Source organism: Desmodus rotundus, chromosome 6 (genome assembly GCF_022682495.2).
Source record: "Desmodus rotundus isolate HL8 chromosome 6, HLdesRot8A.1, whole genome shotgun sequence".
Lineage (NCBI taxonomy): Eukaryota > Metazoa > Chordata > Mammalia > Chiroptera > Phyllostomidae > Desmodus > Desmodus rotundus.
Window position 1 is genome coordinate 94,591,784 of NC_071392.1, and position 25,346 is coordinate 94,617,129.

At 63.2% G+C, this 25,346-nt stretch overlaps 1 protein-coding gene across 1 annotated transcript; it reads right to left on the reverse strand.

Moving 5' to 3' along the window:
* Positions 1 to 3,179: 3,179 nt before the first annotated feature.
* Positions 3,180 to 23,998, reverse strand: OSBPL2 (oxysterol binding protein like 2). Its single transcript, XM_053926599.2, has 14 exons — positions 23,855 to 23,998; positions 17,006 to 17,155; positions 15,448 to 15,592; positions 15,043 to 15,118; positions 12,740 to 12,874; positions 12,078 to 12,175; positions 10,527 to 10,709; positions 9,212 to 9,319; positions 8,554 to 8,643; positions 7,043 to 7,166; positions 5,706 to 5,834; positions 4,871 to 4,994; positions 4,573 to 4,663; positions 3,180 to 3,432 (listed from the first exon to the last, which is right to left on the reverse strand). The coding sequence occupies exons 2-14, from the start codon at positions 17,040 to 17,042 to the stop codon at positions 3,330 to 3,332; spliced, it is 1,443 nt and encodes a 480-aa protein (XP_053782574.1). The 5' UTR covers positions 17,043 to 17,155; positions 23,855 to 23,998; the 3' UTR covers positions 3,180 to 3,329.
* Between the last annotated feature and the right edge of the window lie 1,348 nt (positions 23,999 to 25,346).

The window sequence follows — 25,346 nt, forward strand, 5'->3', positions numbered from 1 at the left end:
GGTTAGCCAGCTCTGCTCACGCCACCATCTTGACCGGAGGTCAGTTGTGTTTATGTTGTTGGGTCTTAGAAATTCTCTCTATATTCTGGATATTAACCTGCTACCAGATGTGTGATTTTCAAACGCTTTCTCCCACTCTGTGGGCGGCCTTTCGCCCTGTTGCTGCCCAGGCCTGGGCCTCTGGGGACAAGTCCCAGTAGTCCTTGCCAGGGCCATTGTCGTGAGGCGCGTGCCCTGTGTTTTCTTCTGAGAGTGCGGCAGTTCTAGGCCTCACGTTCCGTCCTCGCTGCCTGTCGAGCTGGCTTTGTGTAGGGCGTGAGCTCTGCCTCCGGGCGTCCTCCTGGTCCAGGGCGGTTGCAGAGCGGTGTGAATGTCAGCTGCACATACAGAGCATTTCACTGTGTGTGACCCTCACCCCCCCCCCGCCACCTGTCCACCCCTGTTGTTGCCGCCACTGGGGCCCAGGGCTCCATGGTCCCCATGTGCACACCTGGCAGCTCACGGTGGTCACACAGGGAGCCAAGCCCTCTGAGCGTGCTCGGACCTGGGGACTGTCTATCCCCCTGCTGGAGCCACCTTGGCTGTTGGGATGACCGCCCACCCGGCTCACCCACCCGGGAAGCACCAAGGTGCCGGCACTGAGGGCAGGGCCGGACCGCGGGGACCCCTCTGGCCCCAACAGCTGGTTCTGGGCACCGATTGCTGGCTGCCCCAGACCCAGTCCTGAGAGAAGGGACACTGTCCAGCAGGACTCCTGATGCTCAGAGAACCCAGACCCCCATCCACCCACGAGACCAACCATGCAGAACACACGTCCCTCCCTGACAGCGGGCACCCATCCCCAGAGGCCGGAGCAGCTGGGATGCTGAGAGCCGCCCAGAGCAGACATCCACTGCCACCATCCCCGCCATCCCCAAAGGGGCTTTGATGAGGCGGGTTTAACCCCAACCTTCTCCGGCCGGCACAGTCCTCCAAAACCCTGAGGGTGGGCTCTGTGTGCACGGACGGGCAGGTGCTGACCACCGTCACCAGTCACAGGTCGTCACTCTGCAGGGCCCAACCCCCAAGGGCGTAAGGGATGTGAGGTGGAGAGACTGCACCGTGGGGACACCACGCCACAGACCTAGCCCTGGTCACACACGCTCTCCCCAGGGACCCACCCGGGCACTTGCTGGGGACACAGCAGCATCCTGGGAGGATGTCCAAGCGTTGAGACAGCAGAAACCAGCTCGAGGTGACCCGCCGACCCTGCCAGGGCAGCCGTCGATGCGGGACACAGCTCTCCACCCCCCAGGGTTGGGCCTGGGGAGCAGCACTGACGAGACCCCATCTCACGGCCCCGCACACACACATACGCCTGAGGGACCCATGAGCCTGCCGCACGCAGAGACTGCTCCCGGAGCGGGGCCTATGGGGAGCCACCCGGCAGTGTTTCTGGGTTCCTGACCTTGTGACCCAGCAAGGACCCAGCAGGCAGACGGCCTGTCCCCTGCATGCTCAGTGCCTCCCCAGTAGGATGGCTCCCAGTCCGCCAGGCCCTTTCCAGCACTGGTTGGGGGCTGACCAGGTCATGGGTGTGGCCATTCTTGGGCTGACTCTTCCTCAAGCACAAGCAGCGGAGCCTTGGGGACAGTCTGAGCGGGGGACAGTAGCCAGGACAACCATTGGGCCCTGCCTGGGCCACTTCCATTCCGTGGGGCAGCTGTGACGGCTCAGTCTCACCCGGCGCATCCCTGCTGAGCGTGCGTGTCCACAGAGAAGTGGATGCCGAGACCAGTGGCCCTGAGTGGCCAAATGCTGTGCCATCCGAGAATGCTGCGAGAAGCCCGAGGGGCCGGGGACCCCTGGCCTGGCCCCACCTGGGCTGGCTGCAGCAGTGTGGGACAGAGCTGTGCCAGCCCAGCCACCCTGAGGCATCCGTTCCCTGCAGGCGACGCTGCGGTTCCCGGGATATCGACATTGCACAGAAAGCACACTGACTCCTGAGGGCTCCGGGAAAAATGGGCAGCAAATCGACAGCCACGTGGCTGCGTTCAGGGCTCTGCTGCAGAGCAGGGGGCCGCCAGTGGCCGAGGCAATGCAATGACACCTTCAGATCAGAGGGAGTCTTTGCTGTCAGCCGTGTTTTAATTACAGACGTGATTCGAAGCCCAGACACAAAGGTGACACCCTCTCCAGGTGGGCCTGCCACTCTCACCACTGCATGTGGGGACGTGTGTGTGACGTGTGTGCTGTACACGTGTGCTGAACACGTGCGTATGGGGTGCCGTGCTCGAGCACAAACACGTTGATGGGCCGCACTGTGCACGTGCAGTATGTGTGTGCGTGTACTGCTTGTGCATGTGTTCACGTGGGGGTGTGCCTGCACGCCACACGCAGCAGACTGTCTCCCATTGGAGAGCGGGGCGGTGACCCGGGCTGGGCTCCCTCAGTACGCAGCGGCCCCAGTGCCCAGCACGGGGACCCGCTTGTGCCTGTGTGTCAGACACACGGGCTGGGAAAACCAGGACACCGTGCCGTGGGCACAAGCCACGTGTGCTCTCGAACAGCTCTCGCTTGCTGACTGGGGCGTGGTCCGAAGGACGAGGGGCCTGGCGATGGGAGGAGCGGCCGCGGCCGGGAGCCTTCCGGAGACTCGCTCAACACCTGGCGGTGCCACCCCGGGGGGCCGTGGTCACTGGTGGCTGTGGAGGTGCCTCCTTGTGGACGCACACAGTTGGTGACTGATACGTGTCTTGCTCTTTAGCAGATCCTAGTCGAGTACTTTTACCTTAAGCATTTTAAAAGTCGTCTTTACATTATTGAAAACTGGTGAAACATACGGAATCTGACAGCTACCCACTTCCCAGCTCTGACGCCCCGAGCGGCCCGCCCTGGCAGCGCAGCTCTGTGGGCACCCCAGCCTGGAGGGACTTCCTGGCCCGGAGGGGCTCCCCACGGGGCCCAGTCCGACTCACAGGGCTCCCAGACTCTGGGGACACTGCCTCTCGGAGGCTCGCGGCCCCTTCCTACTCCTTCCTCTAGAGACGGGCCCACCAGGGGCACTGCGGGCCACCGCGCCCTGCGGACACTGTCACCGAGGGGGTTGCAGGCCTTCCTTCTCGGACCTCAGTGGGAACACGGCAACCCCACAGGAAGCTTTATGAAGAGGCGGCGCCAGTGCAACTGTTGGGCAATCGGACATGACTGGGGTCAAGCGTGCAGCCAGGGCCGTCCCTCCCCCTGAACAGGGTCCTGAGAAAGGCTGGTTCTGCGGACCGGGGCATGGAGGAGCCGCCGTGGATGGAGTGCGGCCCAGCAGGCGTCCAGGCCCTGGGTACCCCTGGCCCTCAGTAGATGTCTGGGCAGCCGGAGAAGTCCCGCTCGAAGTAGCCGCCCGCGTACAGCCAGTCGGGGGCCCCCGTGTGCGGGTTCCTGCCCTGGCGAAACCACCTGCAACATAGGGCGGGAACACAGGGCGGGCGTCAGGGGCGGCAGGGCTGGCTCAGCGAGGACGCAGCCCTCTGCCCGGTGCCAGCACGGCAGCACACGTCCCCAGGGGCAGTCCCATTCACACCGCAAACCCCCGACAGAAACCTCACGGGCCTCGCAGCCACCCAGCAGGCGGTCCCGCTGCCAGAGAGGGGCCTGAGCCCCCAAGCGGCCCGCCCGTGCCTCCACAGGTGAGGGCGGCCACAGGCTGTGGCCTGGGGAGGGGCGGGATCAGGGCACGGGGAGAGCCAGTGTGGTCCATGTCCTGGTCCCCAGCACGGTGGCCACCCGCCCCTCTCTGCTTGTGACACAGTGACAGCTAAGGACACCCCAGTGTACCTGGGCGGGTGTGGGGGGCTCATGAAGTAGGAGTGATTGCCTTCTTGGGACGTTTTCACAGGTGGTTTAAATTGGCTGCTTAAAAGTCAGTGAAGGGCTACTAACTAATCCCGAGCTGTCTCTCGCTGGGACGAAGCAAACTCCACGTATCAAAGTATCATGAGTAAAAAACTGAAGGAAATTGGAAGCCCAGCTGCCGAAAGCTGGTTTTGAACACGACACCCACGTGACGGCCATACGGGGACCATGCAGTCCCTGAGCTCCGCGACAAGCGACATGCTGAGGGGCCGCTCATAGCCCAGAGGCCTGAGACCATGATTCTAGCTCCCAGCTCAATTTGGAAGTCGCGCTGAAGCCTGGCAGCCCCTGGGGAGCGAACCCCACTAAATGAGCTGCTGTCACGTGGCCGTTAAAGAGCGAGTAACAGCAACCAGCACGGCCTGCCCTGCAGGTGGGTGAGGGGTGTGGCGTGGCATGGCCCCCCTCAGTCACTGCCTTGTTCCAGCTGCATTCTCTTTGTAAATTTGCCACATTCGAGAAAGTGCTCGGGGCCAAATACACAGGGCCAGGGTGGGGACCTGGGCTCTGCCCTGCCCCTCGCCAGCGGGCTGGGCTCACACCGGGGCCTCAGCCCGTCTGCCTGGTGGGCACAGCGCTGGGCACGGGGCTGCCGCCACCATTGCAACACAGGCAGGGATGGCTTGGCCACAGGTGTAGCGGGAGCGAGCCTCCCTGGCCCCATGCCCTGTGGCGGGGCCTCACCTGGTCTGCCACTCGGTGTCCCCCTTGTCACGCTCCCGCCGGGCCTCCCTCTGCTTCTCCTCCAGCCGCTCCTTCTCCTGGCTCGCCAGGTCTAGGCCAAGCACACAGTCTGGGTAAGGAGCTGCCCTTGCTGGGGACAGCATGCTGCCATCAGAGAACCACACCCAGGTGCCAGGCTTCCGGTGGTGGGGGGCCGTGGGTCCCGGGCGCCGCACCAGTCAAGGGCACGTGCGAAGCTCCTGGGCCATCTCCCCGCAGTGGTGGAGTCCCACCCCAAGCCCCCCACACAGGCACGCACCCATGTCGCCGTTCTCCATGCTCCGGATGTCGGGGCGCAGGCGGCAGTCCGTGGGTGCCAGCATTCTCTCCATGCCCGGCTGCAGCTCATTGAGGGTCACAGTGAAGCTGGTGAAGTTGTACATCTGTGGGCAGAGAGGGCCGTCACGCACACTCCCCTGGGCACGGCCCTTCCCTGGCCTGAGACGCGCTGGCCTTGGTCTCCTCAAGGGCCCCCCCTCGATGCCCGGCTTGCAGGTCTGTCCCTCAACATCTCTGGGGTGAGTGGTTGGTTAACGTCACACTTGCTCTGTGGTATAAGAGGGTGTGACAACACCATGAAAAGTTACAGTATGTTGTATTTGTGCTCTATATGTAAACAACAAACAATTTAAAACATGAAAAATAAAGTACGATTTGCTACGTTATAATTATTATATAATTACTAATATGCTACTGTGTGTGATACAAATTGCAAGTTTAATTTTCAAAAACAAACACCGAAATGCATCTGAAGGGACCAGTCGGAGTCAGCGTCTCTGCAAAGCGCACCGCAGGGCACCGGGCACACACCTTCCGGGCCTCTGCCTGGGACCGGGGCAGCTATACCCGTGCTCGGACATGCGGGTCAGCCGTGTGTCCACGGGTCACCAGGACCCGTGTGGACAGGACACGACACTGCCTGTGTCGCAGGCCAGCTGGGTGTGGCTCTGGGGGGCAGTGGTCCGGGAGGCTTGCCCTGCAGCTCGGCCACCTAGGTGGCAGGTGGCGAGGCCCGTCTGCTCCGGGCTGGTGCACTGGGAGGCTAGTGTGGGCAGGGGCTGGTGGAGGGCAGTGTCGGGGAGGGGCACACGGACCTGCGCAGAGTTGGGGGGCCGGCTGTTGACCCTCCAGAGCAACTTGCTGCCTGGAACAACCTGCACGGTCTCCAGAGCCTCAGGCACGGCATCCCCTGCGTCCCCGTCAGCATGCTCAGTGCCATCGTCCTGGAACATGGAGCACAGGGTCAGGTGCCGGAGGGACAGCGGCCCTGGGAGTGCCTTCCAGATGTGATGCTGAGCCCCGAGCAGAGATGCCCGCCAGGGAAGGGGCTAGGGGCTCCCGCCTCTGTGTGCTCGCCCCCTTGGGGGTCTCCAGTGCTGGGGATCCCACGGACAGGGCGCAGAGTCGATGGCAGGCGTGGTCCTCCTGGAACTGCGCCCCAGGAAAGGACGCGCTTCCGCGTCTGACCCCCACTAGACGGTGGCTCCATCTAGAAGTGCACTCTGTCCTCGCTCCCCCAGCCCAGAGGTGGTCCAGACTGGGGGGCTGTGCCTGTGGGACACACCCACCCGGAGACCATCCCTCCCGAAAGGTTCCACGCCTGCAGCTGCCTCTCAAAAGCAAGGAGCCTGGGGGCAGGTGCTCATCTGTGCAGCCGGGTCAGTGAGACACAGCTGCGGGGCTGCCGCCGGCCTGCAGGTCACATGGCAGGTCCCAGAGCTGAACTTGGACGAGGCTCTGCCACCTCCAGGTGGCCCAGCAACAAGGAGGCTCAGCACACATATTGCAGTGTCCCCAGAGGGTCCGATGTGCCAGCCTGTGTCCTCACAGGGGACGCGGCTCTTTGCTGGTGAAAGAGCCTCCTTGCACAAGAGGCCTGACCACACGCAGGAAGCGGCACAGGGTGGAACCGCAGGACGCACGAGCTTCCCGTTTGAGGGTCACTGGGCCCGGCTGTGAGCCCACACTGCACACCAAGGTCCGGTGTGTCCCCTAGAAAACAGGACCCCTGTTCGAACCACCCCTTCCGGCTGTCAGTTCAGACACCTGCAGGTCAGCAGGCCCCCAGGCCCCGGGGAGCCAAGACCCTGGCACAGCGTGCCACTGCGGGGCCGATGCCTGTCACTCAGCGCAGCCCCAGGAATGGCCTCACTGGCTGATGGGTCGGCACTGATGAGGGGCTGGAAGACCAGGGTCAGCTCCCAGTTGTGCACAGCATGGCGTTTCCAGGGGGAAACGGAGGGGCCTCTGGTTCGACGCAGCCGATGCGGGTGGGCAACACTGTGACAGGTTGCGTGCCCTCCGCGCTGTGGGGATGCAGAGGCACCATCTCCGAAGCACAGGTCACCAACTGACAGTCTGTGCGTCCTCACCCCGCGGGCCTGCCAAGGGGCGCAGGAGCCAGGAAAGGGCCGGCAGGGCAGCACCTTACCGGCTGAGCCACTCCCAGGGGCTCGCCCCGCCGCCCCTGCCTCCTGAAGGACTCGTACACCGCAGGCTCCACGCCCCACAGACACTCCGTCCACTTGCCGTAGATGACAAAAAGCTTCTTCTTGCTGGAACGAAGGGGGTTAAAACCGCATCAGGAGCAAGGACAAGCCAGCTGTCCCAACGTGCAGCCCACAACTTCACCCACAGAGTGAAGGCCAATCGGGCCTGTCTTGTCCACCTGGGGCGCGCTCTGCGCACAAACACAGAGGAGGAAGCGTGCATCTCAAGGCCTCTGCTCACGCCGTTTGACATGGACACCAAGCGCCCTGAGAGGCCAGGGCAGAAGGGAAAGGGAGGGACAAGACGGAACAGGGTGGACAGCCGCGGGCACGGCGCCAGAGGGGCATGCATGCTGCACTCCGAGACATGCTGACCCCCGGGGCTGTGGGCCCCCAGGGGCAGGCCCCGCGAAGGTACTGGGCTTTTGCTCCATCACCACACGAGGCCCCTCGCTGCCCGCCTGCTTGCTCGGGCAGCGGCACACCTCTGCAGACCTTTCCTGGCCGGTCCCTGAGGCTCCAACAGGAGGGAGGCCCCCTTCCTGGGGAGGGTGTGGGAGCCCCCGGCCCTGGGACACCACTCTGTGAGCGTGGGGCGTTGGGCACACCCAGGCCACAGCGGCTCAGCATGGAGGGCCACCGCTCCTCACTGAGGACCCTCCCCGGGGGACTCCACAAGGGGCAGGCTGCTGACAGGGCAGGTCCCGCTGCCTGGGCCGAGACCACTGTCCAGGAGGTCAGCACGGGGCCCTGACTTGTCTCAAGGGGCCGGGTGGGCAGAGCCGCAGTATGAGGCATTCTCCGGGCTGCCCGGTGGGTGGGCTCTGGCCCAGCAGAGCGGGATCGAGCAGCAGACCTGCCGCTTCACACACTGGCGTGTTTCTCCCCGGACACGACAGATTTAGGGGCTGGAAGGGCCTTGTGACATTATGTGGCCCAAATTATTCGGGAGAAAATTGAGGCCCAAAACATAAGGCAAATAACCCAAAGGGAGGAAAAAACTCAGAAAATTTGTTAAAATGTTATCGACCCTTTCTCTGCTCACGAAACCTTTAAAATTCCCTGATTCACAGGTTGGCAAGAACCATCCCGACGATATGAGGCTGCGGAGGCAGCGTCTCAGCTCCGCCGCCCGCTGGGGGTGGTGGGCGGTGGGCGCGGCGAGGGCAGGAGACCGGGGCCGACCTCAAACCTCCACTCAGAGTGAGGCTGCAGCCTCGGCTCTGTGCAGACGCCCCATTTTGTCTTTTACCCTCGAGAGGGGAGGACACACAGAGACAACACCAAAAACCTGTCTTTGGTCTCCTGTTACACCCAATAAGGAAGTGATTTTTCTAAACAAAAAGGAGGCGTAAGAGGGCCTTAAGTGTGTCTGCCGGGAGCACCGCACCCAGTCCACAGAAGGGCCCCCTGCTGGGCGCCCACGTGCTGAGCCCACCGCCTGCAGACCTACTTCTTGTCTTGGATGTAGCCTTCCACTCTGTGAAGCTCCTTCCCGAACAGCCCGCACGGCTTGAAGTGGAGCACGCACCTGTCCCCGGTCCTGCGGGGAGAGCAGACACAGGCCTCCGCTGCAGGGCGGGCACGGGCGAGCAGACGGGCTGCCCTGGCGGGGCAGCAGGAGCACGACCAAGGACACGGGGCCTCCAGGGGGTCCTGCCTGTGTGGGCGGCTGCACCATCCAGCCCACATACTACAAGTCACTGAAGCACCCACTTTAAACAGCGGACTTTCTGACGAGTCAGTGACATCTCAGCAGAGCTGTGGAAGGGTGGGCCGGGCAGTGGTGGGGTCCAGGAAGAGGGAACAGCAAGCACGGAGGGGACAGGACAGGGGATGGCCCCTGAACTGTCACCTGGGGACCACACCGTTCTTCAGGGTTGTTTGACATTTCAGAAGGAGCCGACTCGTGACTAAAAAGAAGGCGCCGTCCGCACAGAGCATGCCAGGACCCGCCCCACCCCCATGGGCCTGGTGCTCCCTGTCCCGACGCCCAGCACAGCACACTGGGCTGTGAGAAGACCGTCCAGGGCAGCAGCCAGCGCTTCTGGATGGCCGGCCCTCAGTGGGTCGGCCCAGCGGGCCGGTCACGCGGTGGGCGGTGCGGCTACCTGTGGTTGAGGATCTCCACCATCCCGTACTGCTCTATCCAGAGCTTCCCAATGATGACATTATGCACACAGCAGGTGGGGTTGGTCCAGGTGTAGGCCTCCTGGTGTCTGCCAAAGAGACCGGGGGAGCCAGCGTCAAAGGCGGACCTCCACCTTCCAACCCGGGAGGTGAAACTCCAGACAGAGCGGACATGATTGCTCAAAGCCTGCCGAGGGGGAGGGCTGCTTTGAACTGCCTCCAGCCTGGGGGACGTACTTAGCATTCGTTTGAACTGATCTCCCCTCTCCTTTGTGGCGACAACAAAGTGTTCTACCTGAATGCCAATGAAGCCGGAGACAAAGGGGGCTCTCCTGTCCACAGCCAGTGCCTCCCAGGCAGGCACGCCAGCACCAGGGGTCTGCCCTTCGTGATAGCGACAGCATGGCACTCACCATCCCTCTGGTTCCTCACCCCCCCCACCAGTGGCCTGACCCCTGGAGAAAAGCCCCCACGGATGTGAGGTGAGCCCATCCCCAGACCCCAGGGGTACCACATCAAAGAGCCACATTTAAGGGCAAAATCAGCTCAGTGCGATGCATTTCATGGCAATTATTTGCAATTCCTTGAATTTACTGGGTGGAACCCAAACATCTCCCAGAAGGGGCTCTCCTCCCGGGGCCTGGTGACCTTGCCACTCCCCAGGGTCCTCGTGGGCCTCTCGCCGCCAGCCAGGCCAGGCCAACGGGGTATAGACTCCATCGGGGTCCCTGCAGTGCTGCTGTCGCGGCCTTGCCTCAGCACCACACCTGCGCCCGGCCTGGACCGCAGCTGCAGTGGCTCCGCAGCAGCCAGGCGACTGCTGGGGACGCAGCAGTTCTTCCGAGGTGTCTTTGGCCCACACTGGATGGGGCACTCAGATTTAGGATGGACGGGGGTGGGGTGGTCTCATAGGTGGCCCCTCAGGCGCCTCCGCTCCTGGAACTCATCCCCTCCACATTCAGCCAGGGCCAGCCTCACCAACAGCACACTGGGGTGAGGGGGTCACAGCTAGGTCACCTCTGAGACGAGGTCATAAAAACCACAGTGGCTTCCCCCCTTGGATCCCTGGCTCTGAGGGAAGCCAGAGCCACATGCAGTGGCAGCAGGGGGCCCATGTCCCAGCTGTGGAGTGCAGGGGCATCATGCAGGAGAGCAACAGGACAGGAAGCCCCCAGACCGCGGCTCCGACTAGACGGAGGACAACTGGACAGGGGACGTGTCTGCTGCTGGAAGGCTGCCCACCCCACCCCCAGAAGCAGCCCCTCGGGGAAGAGTGTGTCCTCCACTCACACCCACCTGAGCAGCTCCAGCGTGATGGTGCCCCGGGGCTCTGCCTCCACACTCTTCCCCCAGAACTTGAGCTTGGGGTAGATGGAGCCATGGAACAGGAAGTCCTGGCAAAGGCCTTCGGCGTGGAACGCGCTGATGGGGGGATGGTGGCTCACCTGCTCGGATATGAACCGGAACCCCAGGTCCTCCCTAGAGCGAGCGGGTGGGAGAAGGGGCAGTGCATGACAGCGGGCCCCAGCAAGGCCGGGGAGCAGACTGCCGTCTGAGTCCTCGGGGGCGCCCACCGCCCAGGCTGAGGCACAGGACCGACCCCCTTTCCAAGGGGCCCACCCGCCTCCTCCGCTGCCCCTGGCAGTTTGGCGATGTGATGTCTTAGGCCCTAAGATACTTCTGTCCCGGAAATGGGAGTTTCATACACTCTCTTGTCCAATAAAAATGTCACTTTTAAATTGTTCTGGGGCTGTGAGCACACCTACAGCTGTAGTCGTCAAAAACGACAAAAGCAAAACCACGTGATCACTGACTTCGCTGGGTTCTGAGTTTCCAGCCATCGCAGGGAAGGGAAGTTGAAGGATCAGGCCTTCAAAGGAGGCTGCCTAGGTAAGGAACTTAGGAAACGAGTGCTCGTCTTCCAAGAGCAGTGGCATTTGCGGCTTCGGGACCAGCGAGGGCGGACTTGGCTTGGTTCTGTGGCTCCGACAGGGCTGCTGCCCGGGTCCTGGCCGCCCAACGAGCTACACACACAGCCCACGGGCGTTGGAACCGAGGCACGTCAGAGGGACACGCCAGACCTCAGAAGGCGTGTGAGCTCCTCTGCCAGTCGGTGAGCCTGCGCCCTGGGCCTGCGGGGGCCCCTGACCAGGGGAAGGGCCAAGCAGCAGCCTTGGGCCCTCGGTGTCTGGGCGCCACATTCCCTTGGTCCCCGGGGCGCGTTTCCTACTGTCACCCCTCCGGTCGCACGATGGTCTCCTGTCTCTTCTGCGGTTCCCGTGGAACGAACTGAAAGGCTGGCCCCTTCCCGACTGTGTGCACCCACACTGAGGACGGCGGCGGGCACGTGCTCGGCCAGCCTCTTGGAGGACAATGCTGCTGAATCTAAAACCAAGCCCCCTTCAGCAGCGACTCTCAGGTGAGTCGTTCCGGCCTCTGGGCCTCAGTCTACCCATCTGTAAACTGAAGGTGCAGGGCCACCCGCTGTGGCCCAAGGCCACATGCCGCGTGTGCCCTCTGTTACCTGCAAACCAGACCCAGCAGCACACGCCACCCTCTGATGCCTCCTACTTTTTCCACCTGCTGAGACTCCAAAACCAGTGGCTCCAAACCAGCCAACTCGAGGTCCCACCGAGAAGCCTAGGGATGCTCCCGCACCGCCATCAGGACAACCAGACCCAGGTCAGCCTCTAGGGCTCCAGCACCCACACTGCTGTCCACCACGGGAGTGGCGTGCCTGCAGACGTGGGCCTGCCGGTCTCCAGCGGGGAGTCCCGCCCACGTGGCCTGAGACCAGAGCGGACACACACCTGCCCCTCAGCCTCTTCCCCAGAGGCCTGGCCTCACCTGATCAGCTCGTACGTCTCTCCCAGGAGTGGGTTGAATGGCTTGCCGGTCCTCTCCCACTGGGAAGCCACCGCCGACACTGCGAAGGCAGCCACACACTGCGGACAACACAGGCTGTGAGTGGCCCCCCAGGAAGGAGCCTCTGGGCCACAGGGTGCGGCAGGCCCCCCGTTCATCCGCGTCAGGATTCCCTCTCTGGTGACGGCTCAGCCTTGCCCATGTGAAGTGTCTGCAGCACAGTGTCCAGGGAAGTGTCACCTGTCACTGCCACCTCCGCAAAGCCACGCACAGCAGGGCCCCAGGACTGCTGGGCCCAGCCCGTCCTTCCTGGCAGGCCCTGCGGTAAGGGTATGTGTCTGTCCCACACGCATGCACACATACACGTGAACTCACAGGGCACAGGTTACATGCATGCACACCCAGGCACACGTGCACACACGCAGGTGATGGTGCTGAAAAGACCCCGGAGGAGCCGGGCCCCATGCACCACTGTGGGGCCTGGCACAGATGTCTCAGCCACCGGGCAGGGCAGCCCAGGGCGAGGGGCCCTCTGTGCTGGGGGTGCTGGGTCCCTGCCACGACAAGGTCAGTCACAGGGGGTCACACCCACTGAGAGCTGCGGCCCACCTTCCAACCCCCTCCCGGCAGCACGGCTGGCCCACCTGCATGCGCTCCAGGGCCCTCGGCTGGCAGGCAGCACGGCGCACCAGGGCTGTGTGCTCCATGTACTCTGTGAGCCGCTGCAGGAAGCTCAGGGGCTCATTGAAGGCCACAGGCATCGTGATCTTGGACAGCTCCTGGGGGGCCAGCAGGGGCGTCACAGGCAGCCTTTCCAGAAGGCACCACCCGCACTGCCTCCCCCCTACCCCGCTCTAATCCCCTAAGGGGCACTTCTCGTCCGCAGACACCTGCGAGATGGGACCTGATGTTGCCCTGGGCGCTCCGCCACGCCACGCCCCCCGCCTCCATTTCGGACCACCCGCACACCCAGGTGGCAGGAGTGGCCACCACGCCCTCCCCTACCAGGCCGGCCGCCTCCCATGGCCCGCCCCCCACTGCAGCGTGTCCTTGATACCACTTCCAGATCCATGGCCCCAAAGCTTCATCCCAGGGTCATCAGCCCATGTAACCCCCAGGCGTCAGGGGACAGGAGAGACACACAGGAGCAGGAGGAGCTGGAGGGACCCTGTCATCCCGAATCTGAGGCATCGTTGACACAAATCACAACACAGCCGCTGCTGTCCCGCCCGGCAGCCTCTCGGGGGCCCTGGCTCCTGAGTCCCCCTCTCCCTGGACCAGGGGCTGCCTGCAAGTCCCAAATGGCACAGGGGCAGGGCGAGCCGGGTGCTTTTTGTAAGGGGTCCGGGCCCTGAGGAGGCCTCCCCGTGCAGGGGGGCAGCCAGCGGCCGCGGCGCATGTGGGGGTTTTAAGCCCAGGGGTGTAAAACACAGGAAAGACCAGCCAGGGGCCGGGCAACCCATGCCAGGGACACTGTGAGCCAGGCCCGGGTTCGAGGACAGCGAGGAGGGTGCGCACGTGGCTGCTGACTCCTGGCGAAACCACCGTCCACACAGAGCCAGCCCTGGAAAGGGCAGCCGGTGCCGCTATGACCTGCGGCCCCAGTGAGCGCGTGGGTCCTGGCACACAGCATGCAGCACGCAGCTTTCAGTCGGAAAGCCAGCCCTGGACCACCTCCACGGAAGGGCCCCTACAGAACAGAGTCTCAAAGCCCAGGAGACGCTGCAACCCGAACAGTGTGTGCCCCTGCCGATGTCAGAGGATTATGCTATTTTTGAAAGTCGGCAATGGTGTGGGGGTCGTGTCGAAACAGCCCCATCCTCTGGCGACACATCAGGGACACATGCACACGATGTCGGCGGTGTCGGCGGACGGGGTGGCGGAGCTCCACACCCAGGGGCAGCTGCTCAGCCCGGTGGGAGGCCCTCTCAGGCCCACAGGGGTGAGCCCCTTGGGGGCCCAGTGGAGGGTGCCCTAGAGTGGTGACTGCCGGGTACTGTGAGGACAGCCACAGCCTGTGCTCCTGCCCAGCTCGCTCGGGGCCATCGGCCCCTGGGGGGCGGCATCACAGGGTGGCCGTGTGGAAAAGTTGCCTCGGGAGCTAGACTCCTGCAGACTCGAGTCAGCCCCAGAGGCACTTCTGTGCCGGCCTGTGCAGTTGGGTCACAGGAGGAAGGGACAATGCCACGAAGAAGGAAGTTCCCCAACATGCGGGAGGAAGGGTGGCGGGGGGTGGCCACACCCCGCGCCCGGGTATCGGCATCGAAACTCCAGCCTGCAGTAAAGGACCTCAGCGGACCGTCCGGCAACAGTGATGTCACCACGAGTCCCTCTGCTGGGTCACTGCACTGGGCCACCGCACAAGGAAGTGGGTGAGGGCTGCACGGGCCCCACTCTGCACCTCTCCACAGAGTCTAAACTTTCTCTAAAATAAACGGCTGAAAGACACTGTGAAGTTCCCTCTGGGAAAAAGGACGGAACTGGACGAGGGCCACAGACAGGCAGCATTGGGACGGGGACGGGCACCTGAGAGGCAGCGGGCGCACTTCCACACGGACCCGGAATGGGGCCGGGTCCCCGAATGTGGCCGAGCATGGGCCCATCCGCAGCCAGGGAGCACCCGGAAAGCACAGTGCAGACCCTGGCCATCAGTGGAGAGAGGACAGGAACAAGCCTCTGCACCCCAGGGACCCCTCTTCTTGGTTAAAGATTCTGAGCACCTGGGCTCTGCCTGTAGCCCCGTGTGGGCAGGCTGCCGGGGCTCACCCTCTGTGAACCCCACAAGCCCCCCACCCCACACCCATCACAGAAGGCAGCCGACCAAAGAGCACGTCGCCCCACACGCAGGGCGACCTCCGAGGTCTAACCCACCTCCCCCTCCCCCACAGGTCAGTGCCCTCCCGGCCTCACCGTAGGAGCCCACTGCACGGCCCACGGCCCAACTCACCAGGCCGACACACTTCTTCAGGATCCCCCACAGGCTAAAGTCGCTCCTGGTGAACGTCGGGGCTGGCAGGCGTGTCCTGAAAAGCAGCGACCCCAGCGACCCCATCACTGTCAATGCAGCGCAGGCTCACTCAAGGCGGCGTGCTTCGCTCAAGGAGCCCTTTCCCTCACGTCCGACCTGAGCGCCAGACCGCTGTGCCCAGACGCCCGGGCGTGCAAAAAGTCCCTCACAGCGCCACCACGGGTCTCCAGGCCCATGCGGAGCGGCCCCACGTCTGGAAATCCTGCACAGCGCGGGTGCGGGGTGCCCCCCGGCAGCCAGCCCATGTGGCACTCAGGACACGGTGCACTGGGGCCACCACAGACACGCTGGAAGGTTCTGGAAAACGGACGCAGGACGACATACCTGTGCTTTTGGACCCCATTCTCCTGAGGGGGCTGCTCCTCAGCTTGGCCAAGGCCATTATTTTTGCTGGTGTCCACATCAGCCGTGCCAGGGGCCCTGCGACTGGCCTCTGAAAGCTCCCCGGAAGAGCTGTCAGAATCAAAGCCTGCACAAGACAAAGGGACGGTCATCTCTGTGGCCCGGGAGATGGAGGCCGGCCTGCAGACCCCCCGGCGGGCAGCCCTGCACCGCCTGCAGGGGACAGGCGCGCTGGCTGCCGGGGGCTGACGACTCTCCAGGGTAAGCCCCGCACTCCGGGCAGGGAGGCCACGGGCTCTGCGTCTTCTGCGTCTGCTCCACACACAGGACACTTAGTCCTGCTCTTCCTTCCCCTGTTTGTTTGGAACCAAAGGATCGAGGTGACAACGTATGTCACCTGCCGCCCCCCACCCGGGTCCACGCGGACCAGCACTGCTGTGCGGACGGGCCCAGGGGCATCACCCCAGGGCCTCGGGGCGTGAGCTCTGCCTGAGCCTCTTGGGGAGACACTGCCGGGAGAGGTTGGACGTGTCCTGGGGTCTTGGTCACACTGGTCCTGGGGAAGGACCTGCACACGGGACCCCCAGGATGAGCAGGACACACGGAGGCCAGGCTCTCCGGGGGGCCAGGGCCAGCGGGCCTCGGGCAACTCCCTGACCCCTCCATAGAGGGGGCTCGGTTTCACCCAGAGCAAGTGGCACGCGCACCCCAACCGTGAAAGAGGACGTCGTCCTCGGCACCCCTCCTCCTGGGGGTCCCGACAGGGTAAGTCGGAAATCCAGGCTGCCTGTCCACACACCAGCCCCACCGCGCCTTGTGGGAGCAGCCCCTCGGTGACTGGCGCACGCCTGAGCGGGCCCTCAGGGCTGGGGGCGGGGGCGGTGGCGCCGAGTGAGTCCGAGGGACAGTGGTGGCCATCAAGGAGCCTTCACTGAGCTGCGCACCACACCCTTCTGGTGTCACTAGGGAGGCAGCCCCCCTGACTCCGTGGAGAGACCCTCCCCGGACCCTGGGCCTGCAGGAGTATTTCTGAGCTGCCAGCATGCACGCCTCTCCCTAAGGGGCAGGAGGCGGCCCGGTCTCTTGGAGCCCCCGCCACCACTGACACTCCCCAACAAGAAACAACATGGTTTCCAGAGTGACTAAGGGTGGCAGGCAGAGAGCAAGGGCCGTCCTGACCTTGGTCCCTTGTCCGGGCCCCACGTGGTCACTGCGACGGGGGCAGGGGCTGCATGTGGCTCACCCCAGCCTGGCCCCCCGACCCCACTGCTGCGGCCCTGACATGCGGGTGTGTGGCTTCCCATCTCCAGGCTGCACCCCTCCTTACCACAGCTGTCGGGGAGTCGAAAACCAACCAACCCTCAACCATTGGCGCCGCGGGGCCACGCTTCTGGACTAAAACCTCAGTTGCCCTCTCTTGACCCCTGGGGTTCCAGGCTGCATTCCTCCCCAAGTCTGGTTGCCCGCCTGGGGACGGGCTTTCTGGACCGTCCTCCCACCCTGAGGGCTAGTCTGGGCCAGGGCTGGGCTGCATGCCCACCTGTGACGGCGTCGAAGAACTCCTCGTCCCCGTCCATCCTCTGGCAGCGGCCCGCCCGCCTGCGGTCCCTACTGCATCATCGTCCTGGTCTACATCGGTGGTGGGTGGGTGCCGCACGGGGCGCGTGTGGGGTCTGACGTGGGGGGAGGCCTGGGGGGAGAAACATTATGGCATACTTAGCTTTCAGAAGTTTCACAGTTTAGAAACGTTTTTCAAATACCCACTCATCCTTTTTTAAATCAACCTCGATTACGTCTCAGCAAAGGGATAAAACGAAGGCACTCGTGGCAAACGCACGATTTCCGCAAAGGTGCGTGGAGGCAGAGCGCCAGGGCCCATCGAAGAACAAACACGCCAGCGTGCCACCAGTGTCTGCAGGTCCTTTCAGAGTCATCACCTGCATTCGTCTGAAGGGACAGACCCTCGGACAGGTGGGTCTCAGCGGGCACGAGGGGCCCCGAGACTCGCCGGACCTGTGCTGCAGGTCCTTATCAGAAGCAGGCAGGTGTTATACATGGAAAATCACGTTAGAACATTTGTTGCACATCAACCCGAAGCCAGTCTCCAGTTCTGGAGGAGCTGTCAGCACAAGCTAACACCCACTTCAATTTCCTCCCAGGCACTGAGGCTCCATGTCCCCCCCACGCATGTCAACGCATCCCAAAGGGAAGAGTAGCACTTTACAGGTGGCGGGACACCGAAGCCACAGGCGGGACCTGTCCCCACAGGCCTGGCTCTGACCGCCAGAGCGGTGGTGGGGGCCCCCCAGCTCTCCCCGAGGGCCCTGCCCCCGGGCCGTGGAAGTGCTTCGTAGCCTGGCGACCAGCAGCTGTGGAGTGGCTCATGCTGCCCGTCCTGCGAACACTGAGCAGCTACGTCACAAAGTGCTGCGTTCCTGTGCCTCCTTTCCTTTCTCTTCCCCACCTTCCGCCCAGCCCCGGGGGCCAGCACCTTCTGGAAGCCCCGGCAAAGCCTCCCTGGCCATGTGCCGGTGTGGTGCGTGGCCTTCTCCTCTACCCCCTGAAGGAGCTGCCCTGCCCTCCCTTCACTTCTAACTGCTCTGAGAGGACGGACAGGGTCCGGCTACGTGGCCGGCAACTCACTCTGCCCTCCAGGAGCCACCCAGGGGAACCGGGCCTCCCTGGGGGAGCAGGCTGACACCAGGACAGGGGTCCCGCTGGGCAGCCAGAAGCTGTCAGGTGTCGCCGAGGCCCCCCAATGGTGGTCCAATTGGAGCTCCGGCACCTGCCTCACGCTGAGGCATGGCCGCCCTTCCCGTCCTGAGCTCACAAAGATGCCGAACAACCAGAGAACTGGCTGCCCCAGAGAGGCCAACACACCCTCGCAGAACCTAGTGGACAAGGGGACACATCCAGCTGCTGCCCTGACTGTCCTGCACAGGCGGCCAGAGGACCAGGGTGGAGCGTGTCCCTTTACAGAAGTGACAGTGCAGAAGGAGCGCGGGGGAGGGAGCCCCTCAGCTGCATGGTACCTGGCGCCATGACGCACCAGCCACGGCAGCCACCAACAAGGGCCCAGGTGTGTGCACCTCACGGCCACAGCGAGACCTCGCTCCCAGTCTCACCACGGGGACCCCAGCCGGGGCACCAGCCCAGGACACCCCCTGTGCCTGCTCGCTTCCCACAAAGCGCCCACCGCCTGGGAGGAGACGGTCCAGTTCTGCCCCCTTGGCCGTATGTCCCGTCCTTGCAGACCCCGGCTCAAACACAACACGCCCGCCCTCCTGAGGCTGCCGGTGCCTCACACAGGGCTGGACACCTCGCGAGGCAGCAGCCGGCTCCAAGCTCACAGACCTGGGTCTCTAGGCCAGGACAGGAAGGCGGAGGGTAGCGGGCAACCTCTCTTCTCTCTCTGCCCGCGGGAAATGGGCGGGCAGCCCAGACACAACCCCACAAAGCGAGAAAGGTTCCCAACAACACGGGGGCTCTGCAGGTTAGATATGAATTCCGAATTTGAGGTGTTCAAATAACATAAAAGCTATTTAATACCTTAAAAATGCACAGCAAGCAACAAGCAGACAGAAGATGCACACAGAGAGGACTTCAGTCAGCCCAGCAGATACAGCAGCAGGCCCTGGTCTCGTCGGGGCACAGGGGACACTCCCCCAGACCGAGAGACCGCCGACACTTCTCAGGAGACCTTAAAAGACAGGCCTCATGCCCTGGCCAGGTGGCTCAGCTGGTTGGTATGCCGGCTGGGAAAACGGAAGGTTGCTAGTTCAATCCCCCGTCAGGGCGTGTATGGGAGGCTACAATCATGTAGCTCCTGCACACCGATGTCTCTCCCTCTCCCCGCCCTTCCTCTCTCTCAGGAAGAAAATGTCCTCAGGTGAGGGCACAAAAGCAATCAGTGGAAAAACAGCTCAAACTGGAACACTCCGCCCCACGCCATGGCCCCCACGGCCTTGCCAGAGTGCCCTCCCTGCCCTGTCCAGCACGGCGGTCACAGGGCACTGGTGCTGCCGAGGGCTGGAACTCTGGCCACAGTGGAGAGAAAGTGACCACTAATTAACGGACCACAGGTGGCGGGTGGGCCCCACCCTGGACAGAGCGGTTGCACTGCCGCACAACCTGCCGGGCCACCTGCCCCGCTGACCGGGAGAGAATGCACACTCATTCGTGAACACCCACCCCACCGGTCCGCTCAGTGACAGCAAGATGCACAGTTCAAACACCGAGGGCGGGGGAGTGCAGGACGGCACCCCCTTCCCCACAGGCACTCTGCACCCCAAGAGCAGCGGAGAAACCAGACAGTCAGCAGGGCCACCGCCCTCTGCTTGTCCACCTCTGAGGAGCAGGAGCAGGGCCCTGCCCTGGCAGGTGGCAGCTGGACACATGGGAGCCCTGGGATCGCAGCCCTGGGGAGGTGGGAGGCCCTGGGGCACGCAGGGGAGCAGGAGGGGCCGCTGCATCACAGGGCACCCGCCCTGCCTGTGTGCCCGCTGCCCCGCCCATGGTGTCCATGCAGCCATGCAGGCTGCTTCAGATGCCACCTCCACATGACACAGAGTCCGGTCCGACCTCCTCGCCCTCTCACCTGCCGCCCTCTCCCAGCCCAGGTCCTGCCTTGTCGGCTCTCCCCGACTTCCACCTGCTCAGCCTCCAAATTGGTTTCACTGTGTGGGAAATGTGTCTCCCTGACCCGAGGCCTGCCCTGCTCACTCCCTGCTCACTTCCTGGGCCCTCGTGGGGGCGCAGTTTAAACTAAGGTCCAGAAAATCCTCGAATTTCTACACCTCTCTAAAAAAGAGAGAGAAACCCGGCTGCTGTGCCTCAGTGCATTGAGCACGGGCTGCGAACCAAAGTGTTGCCAGTTCGATTCCCAGTCAGGGCACAGGCCTGGGTTGCAGGCTGGGCCCTCAGTTTGGGGTGTGCAAGAGGCAACCAACTGATGTATCTCTTACACATAGATGTTTCTCTCCCTCTTTTTCTCCCTCACTCTCCCTCTCTTAAAAATAAATAAATAAAATTTTTAAAAAATATATAACAATGTTTAAAAAAATATATTATAAAAGAGAGAGAGAGAAATGAAAGGGAAAAAATGACAAATTCTGTTTGTGTTCATTTTCCCCCCAGAAGGTGACTCAGACTTCTCATTAGGTCCTCAAAGGGGGTCCCTGATCCAAAACGAGGCCGTGGCCCAACGGGGAGCCCCAAGCACTGTGGAGCGCAGGGCCACCTGGCACCTCCCCGGGCCTCCCCCGAGGCCTGCACATCCTACAGGTCCCCCCGCAGCCAAGGACTCTTCACCGGCACTGAGCCCCTCACACGCACACACACACACAGCTGCTGAGAAGCAGGGTGGCGTTGGGAGCCACGGCCACACAGGAGCTCCGCCTCCTCCCTGCACACTGTCCTGGCCCCAAGGTGCTATGACATCCCTCGGCGATGTCTCAGTGGGGCCCTGACACGCAGAGCCTGACTCACCCCGAGTCCGAGACAAGATGGCCCTGGCCCTTCTCCTCGCTGCATCTGACAGGTGCCCTGGCTGTAACCCCGTCACCACTTCTCCTTAACGCACTCCTTAATGCACTCCTGTTCACGCACCAGGGAGGCTGACGGTCACCAATGGTCACTGAAGACCACAGGCAGGAGTCACTTTCCAGCCAGGCCCGGTGGCGCAGGTGCCAGGCTACAGCTGACTCTCCTCACAGCCGCCGGGAGCAGCTGGTGTTTGCTCAGAGGACACACAGCCGTGTGCCCACCCTGCCGGCCACGGCACCGCCTGCCTCTGTCACCTTGACCCTGAAGTCGAGATAACTCCCCGCAGCCGGTTCTCAGGCTGCCTCTCCCCAAGCACCCTGCATCAGCCTGGAACAAGCTTCCCGGAACCTTTTGGCACCTTTTAAGGCCACAGGTCCCGCCCTCTGGGTAAGGCATGAGCTCGAGTCAGACAGGTCTGCCCAAGCTCCCAGCGGAGGCCTCAGTGGTTTCTTGAAAAGACAGGAGGCAGGGGCGGGAGATGCCCAGGCCACTCCCAGACTGAACCATGAGGCTAGGGTCAGCTCCGCCAGCACGGTCCAAGTGCACATCTCCAAATGGTCCTGGCCTGGCCAGGTGGCTCAGCTGGCTGGGGCGTCATCCTGTGCACAAGGCTGCGGGTCTGACCCCTGGTCAGGCGCACACTGGAGACAGATTGGTGTCTCTCTCTCTCCCCCCCTCCTCCTTTCTCTCTCTCTAAAATCAACAAACATATCCTCAGGTGAGGATTTAAAAAAATAAAAATAAAACAACCCTGCACGACCCCACTGGCACGCTCAGACAGCAAGGCGAGAGACACGCGCACCGGGCAAAAGTCCACAAGCAGCCCTGCTGCTCAGAGGCAGGCCCCCGAAGGCTCCCTCCCACGGTGCGGCTCACGGCAGGGGTGGGGGTGGGGGTGGCCTTACCAGGAGGGCCAATGGGGAGGATGCCCATGTGCTGAAATCCTGCCCAGTGACCCTACATTCTTTTCCGAATTTGGAAAGAAAAGGACAGAAGCACCATCAAGTTCATGGGCACAGCTGACGACCATTCATTCAATCACACAGTTATTAAAGAGAGCTGCCAGCCCTCCTGGGGTGGAGCGTCCACCCCAGGTCTCCAAGGCAGGCTCGGTCCTGAACAGGCCACACCTGAGACTTACTAGGAAAACACTGTGAAAAGTGAAAATTATGGCAGAGATAAAATTTAGTCACTGTCCACGGAAACTGCAAAGTGTCCAACGAGACCCTGAAATGTTAACTCTCAGGATTTACCTATTTCTTCAAACCCAGTCACGTTCACACACCGACTTCCTTCCAGTCTCAAAAAGCTGCAAATAAGCCTCCAAGTGTGCCAGGGTCAGGGTCACACCTGGCACCCGACAACGAATGCCCCCTGGCAGGTGGTGTGGCATGCTGCGGAGCTGGCCCAAGCCCCGCTGGTGGCCTGCCACCCAGGGCCCGTGGCTGCGCGACAGCCGGTTCCCACAGGCCCTGGGCCTTCTCCTGGGCACGGCCTCGCTCAAGCACTCTTCGGGGTAAAGCCTTACGGTCGCACACAGTGGCACGCACATCCGCTTCCCGCAGGTTTACTCGGCTTCACTTCTGAATGCACGGCCTGTGTGACAGAATCACTGTCCGTGCGGTCAACTTCCACATGCCCAGGTTGGCGGCCGCCAGTGTGCTGATGCCCAGAGACCTCTGCTTGTCACAGAGGAGGGGACCGAGGCCAGAGGACGTGTGAAGACACCGCGGCCCAGCACCGTCAGGAAGGACCTGCGCTTTCCCGCTGTGTCTTCCCATCTTCCCCAGGGGGTGGGGACCTCGCAGCTGGGACACGGTGAGGGACCCCTCTCCAGATGGGCACAGGCCATCCCAGAAGAGGGGCTAAGGCCAGAGTGGCGGGCTCCTGGTCTGGAGCTTGTCCTCCATGGACCCTTCCAGATGAAAACGCCCAACGCAGGAGCACAGCTTCCTGGGAGGTGACGCCCCCACTCAGGAGCGCCTCAGGAGCCCCGTACCCACCTAGCTTCTTGTCCCCGTTCTGATTTGTGACGGCCCAACAGTCCTGGTCTGGGCTCACCGACCTACACGGCCACGGTCGGGCTGTGATCCGCGGCTGAAATCAAGCCGTGCGGGCAGGAAGCTGTGAAAACCAGCCGCGAGCTGCGCGCACACGCGGGCAAAGTCAGCGACATGGGACCCGGACCCTGCCAAACTCGACGGCCTGCCTGGTGTGCTGGGCGAGTCGGCTCGGAGCCCTCCGCCGACCGCACCGTGCGCCCCCGCTGGCAGGTTGTAAACAAAACAAAGCAGGGTGGGGAGGCACACGCACTCTCCTTCCCGGGGGCGACGGCCCCACAGGTGGTCGCCCCGAGGGGAGGCTCTGGGCCACCGGCCGGGGTGCCGACTTCTCACCGCAAACACACGAGTGAAGCCAGGGGTCTCACCGCCCCCTTGACGGCGAGCCCACGGTGCTGACCACCCCTCCCCGCGGACGCAGCGGGAGAGCGTCCCGGCCTCCGCGCTCCCTCCAACCCGCTCCCAGCTGCGGCGGCAGGTCCCGCCCGGGGCCGCAGTTGCCCGGCGACGCGGGGGTCTGGCGGCCGCCCGGGACCCAGGCCAGCCGCCCTGCCGCCGGCCGCCAACTTCCCCCCCAAGTTTCCTCGGGGCTGGGACTCGTGGGCCGGGGCCGCGGGGCGGGGGTCGGGGCCGGTCGGGGCCTGGTGGCGGAGCGGGGGGCGCAGGGCTCCGGCTCCGCCGGCCCGGCCTCCCCGCCGCCCGCCCGCGGCCCAGGCCCGCCCGAGTTCGGAAGCGGTTCCCGGAGACGCGGGATCCGGGCCGGGGTCCGGGCCGGGGTCACTCACCTGCACAGTAGTCTGTTGAGAGCCTGCACAGCCTTGTTGCCCGCCCCGCCCCCCCCACAGGCCCACGACCCACTGACACCGAGGCGGAAGTGCGGCCGGCCGCCGCATCGACTGACAGCCCACGCCAGCCACAAGAGGCGCTCCGCGCCGTCTCCTAGACCGCCGCTCGCCCAATCAGCGCTGGATCTGAGCTCTGAACCGGGAGGCGGGATTATGCTAATCACACCCCTGAAGCGGCTCCTATCTCCTTCCCTCGGGTGTCCCGCCCACGCAGAGGAGTGACGATGCGAACAGCCAATCATAGCGTGAAGAGGCGTGGTTATGCAGATATTGACTTGAGGGGCGGGCGGGAGGTAGGAAGGGGCGTGGCTTAGAGAGCTGAGTTTACAAACACCGAGTCAGGTGGCTGATGCTCGGCGGGCAGGTGGCTGTGTGCCCAGGGCTCTCACTTCCGAGGGTGAGCATAGGGGCGGGGGCGGAAGTCATCCTCCCAAATCTGCCTCCCGCAGCTAAGCATCTTGCAGGACTCTCCACCGCCCATCCTCTTTGGCATGCCTTTCACTGCTCACCAAAATCCGGAGCCTATTTACCCTCTGGCTGCATTCCTGACCGTTTGCCCCCATTTAAAATCTTTTGGAGGTTGCACTGACCTGCAGTGGCCCCATGGTTACGCCCAGAAGCCCTGGAGTCAGACCCGGAGCTGGCACCCTTACTAGACTTGTGGGCTTGAACCAGTCAGCACCCAGAGTTTCCTTTGCAAACCAGGTGCCTCCCAACCGCATCCCACCTGAGTCTTGGGTCTGGTTTGGAGTGGTAGGTGGAGTCACATGAACCAGGCTGACTCAGAGGTGGACAGGTGACCCTGTGCTAGCCAATGAGGGTTGGCCCTGGGACTTTGGCTGAGGGTCAGAAAGCTCTCACCAGAGTGGCAGCTGATGTCAAATGACCCTCCCACTTGCTCACAGGCCTTCCCAGAACTGGAGGAGGTGACAGGAAGATATAAGTATGGGGCTACTGACGTCCTCTTGCCACCATGAATACAATAGCCACCTGGGAGTGAAGCCAACCCAGAGGCAAGCAAGAGGAAATGCCCTGAGTCACCCGGGACCAGCCACACCTCTGGCAACCTCTACTCTAGACTTCTCAGTGCCCGGGCCTTTCCTTTGCGTGTAAGCCAGTGAGGTGGACCACGGAGCACTGGCTGACCCCTGTGATCATAGAGCGCACTAGGGGAAGGTCGTGCTCATTGCCGCCTTTCCACAAACCAGCCCCAACTGGGCCTCTGCCCCCAGCAGGACATGGGTGCCTTGAGGTCAAAGGCAGACCTTGGCTGAGGACACTGGTGCCCTGTAAAGAGCAGGGCAGAAGAGAGTGGACAGGCCCTCGGAGGCAGGGGTGGGGCCTAAGCTGCACCTCCGGCACCAGAAAGCCAGCTGTCCCCCATCCCCAGACCGAGCCAGCTCACTGGTGGGCCTGCTATCAGCGGGTGCTG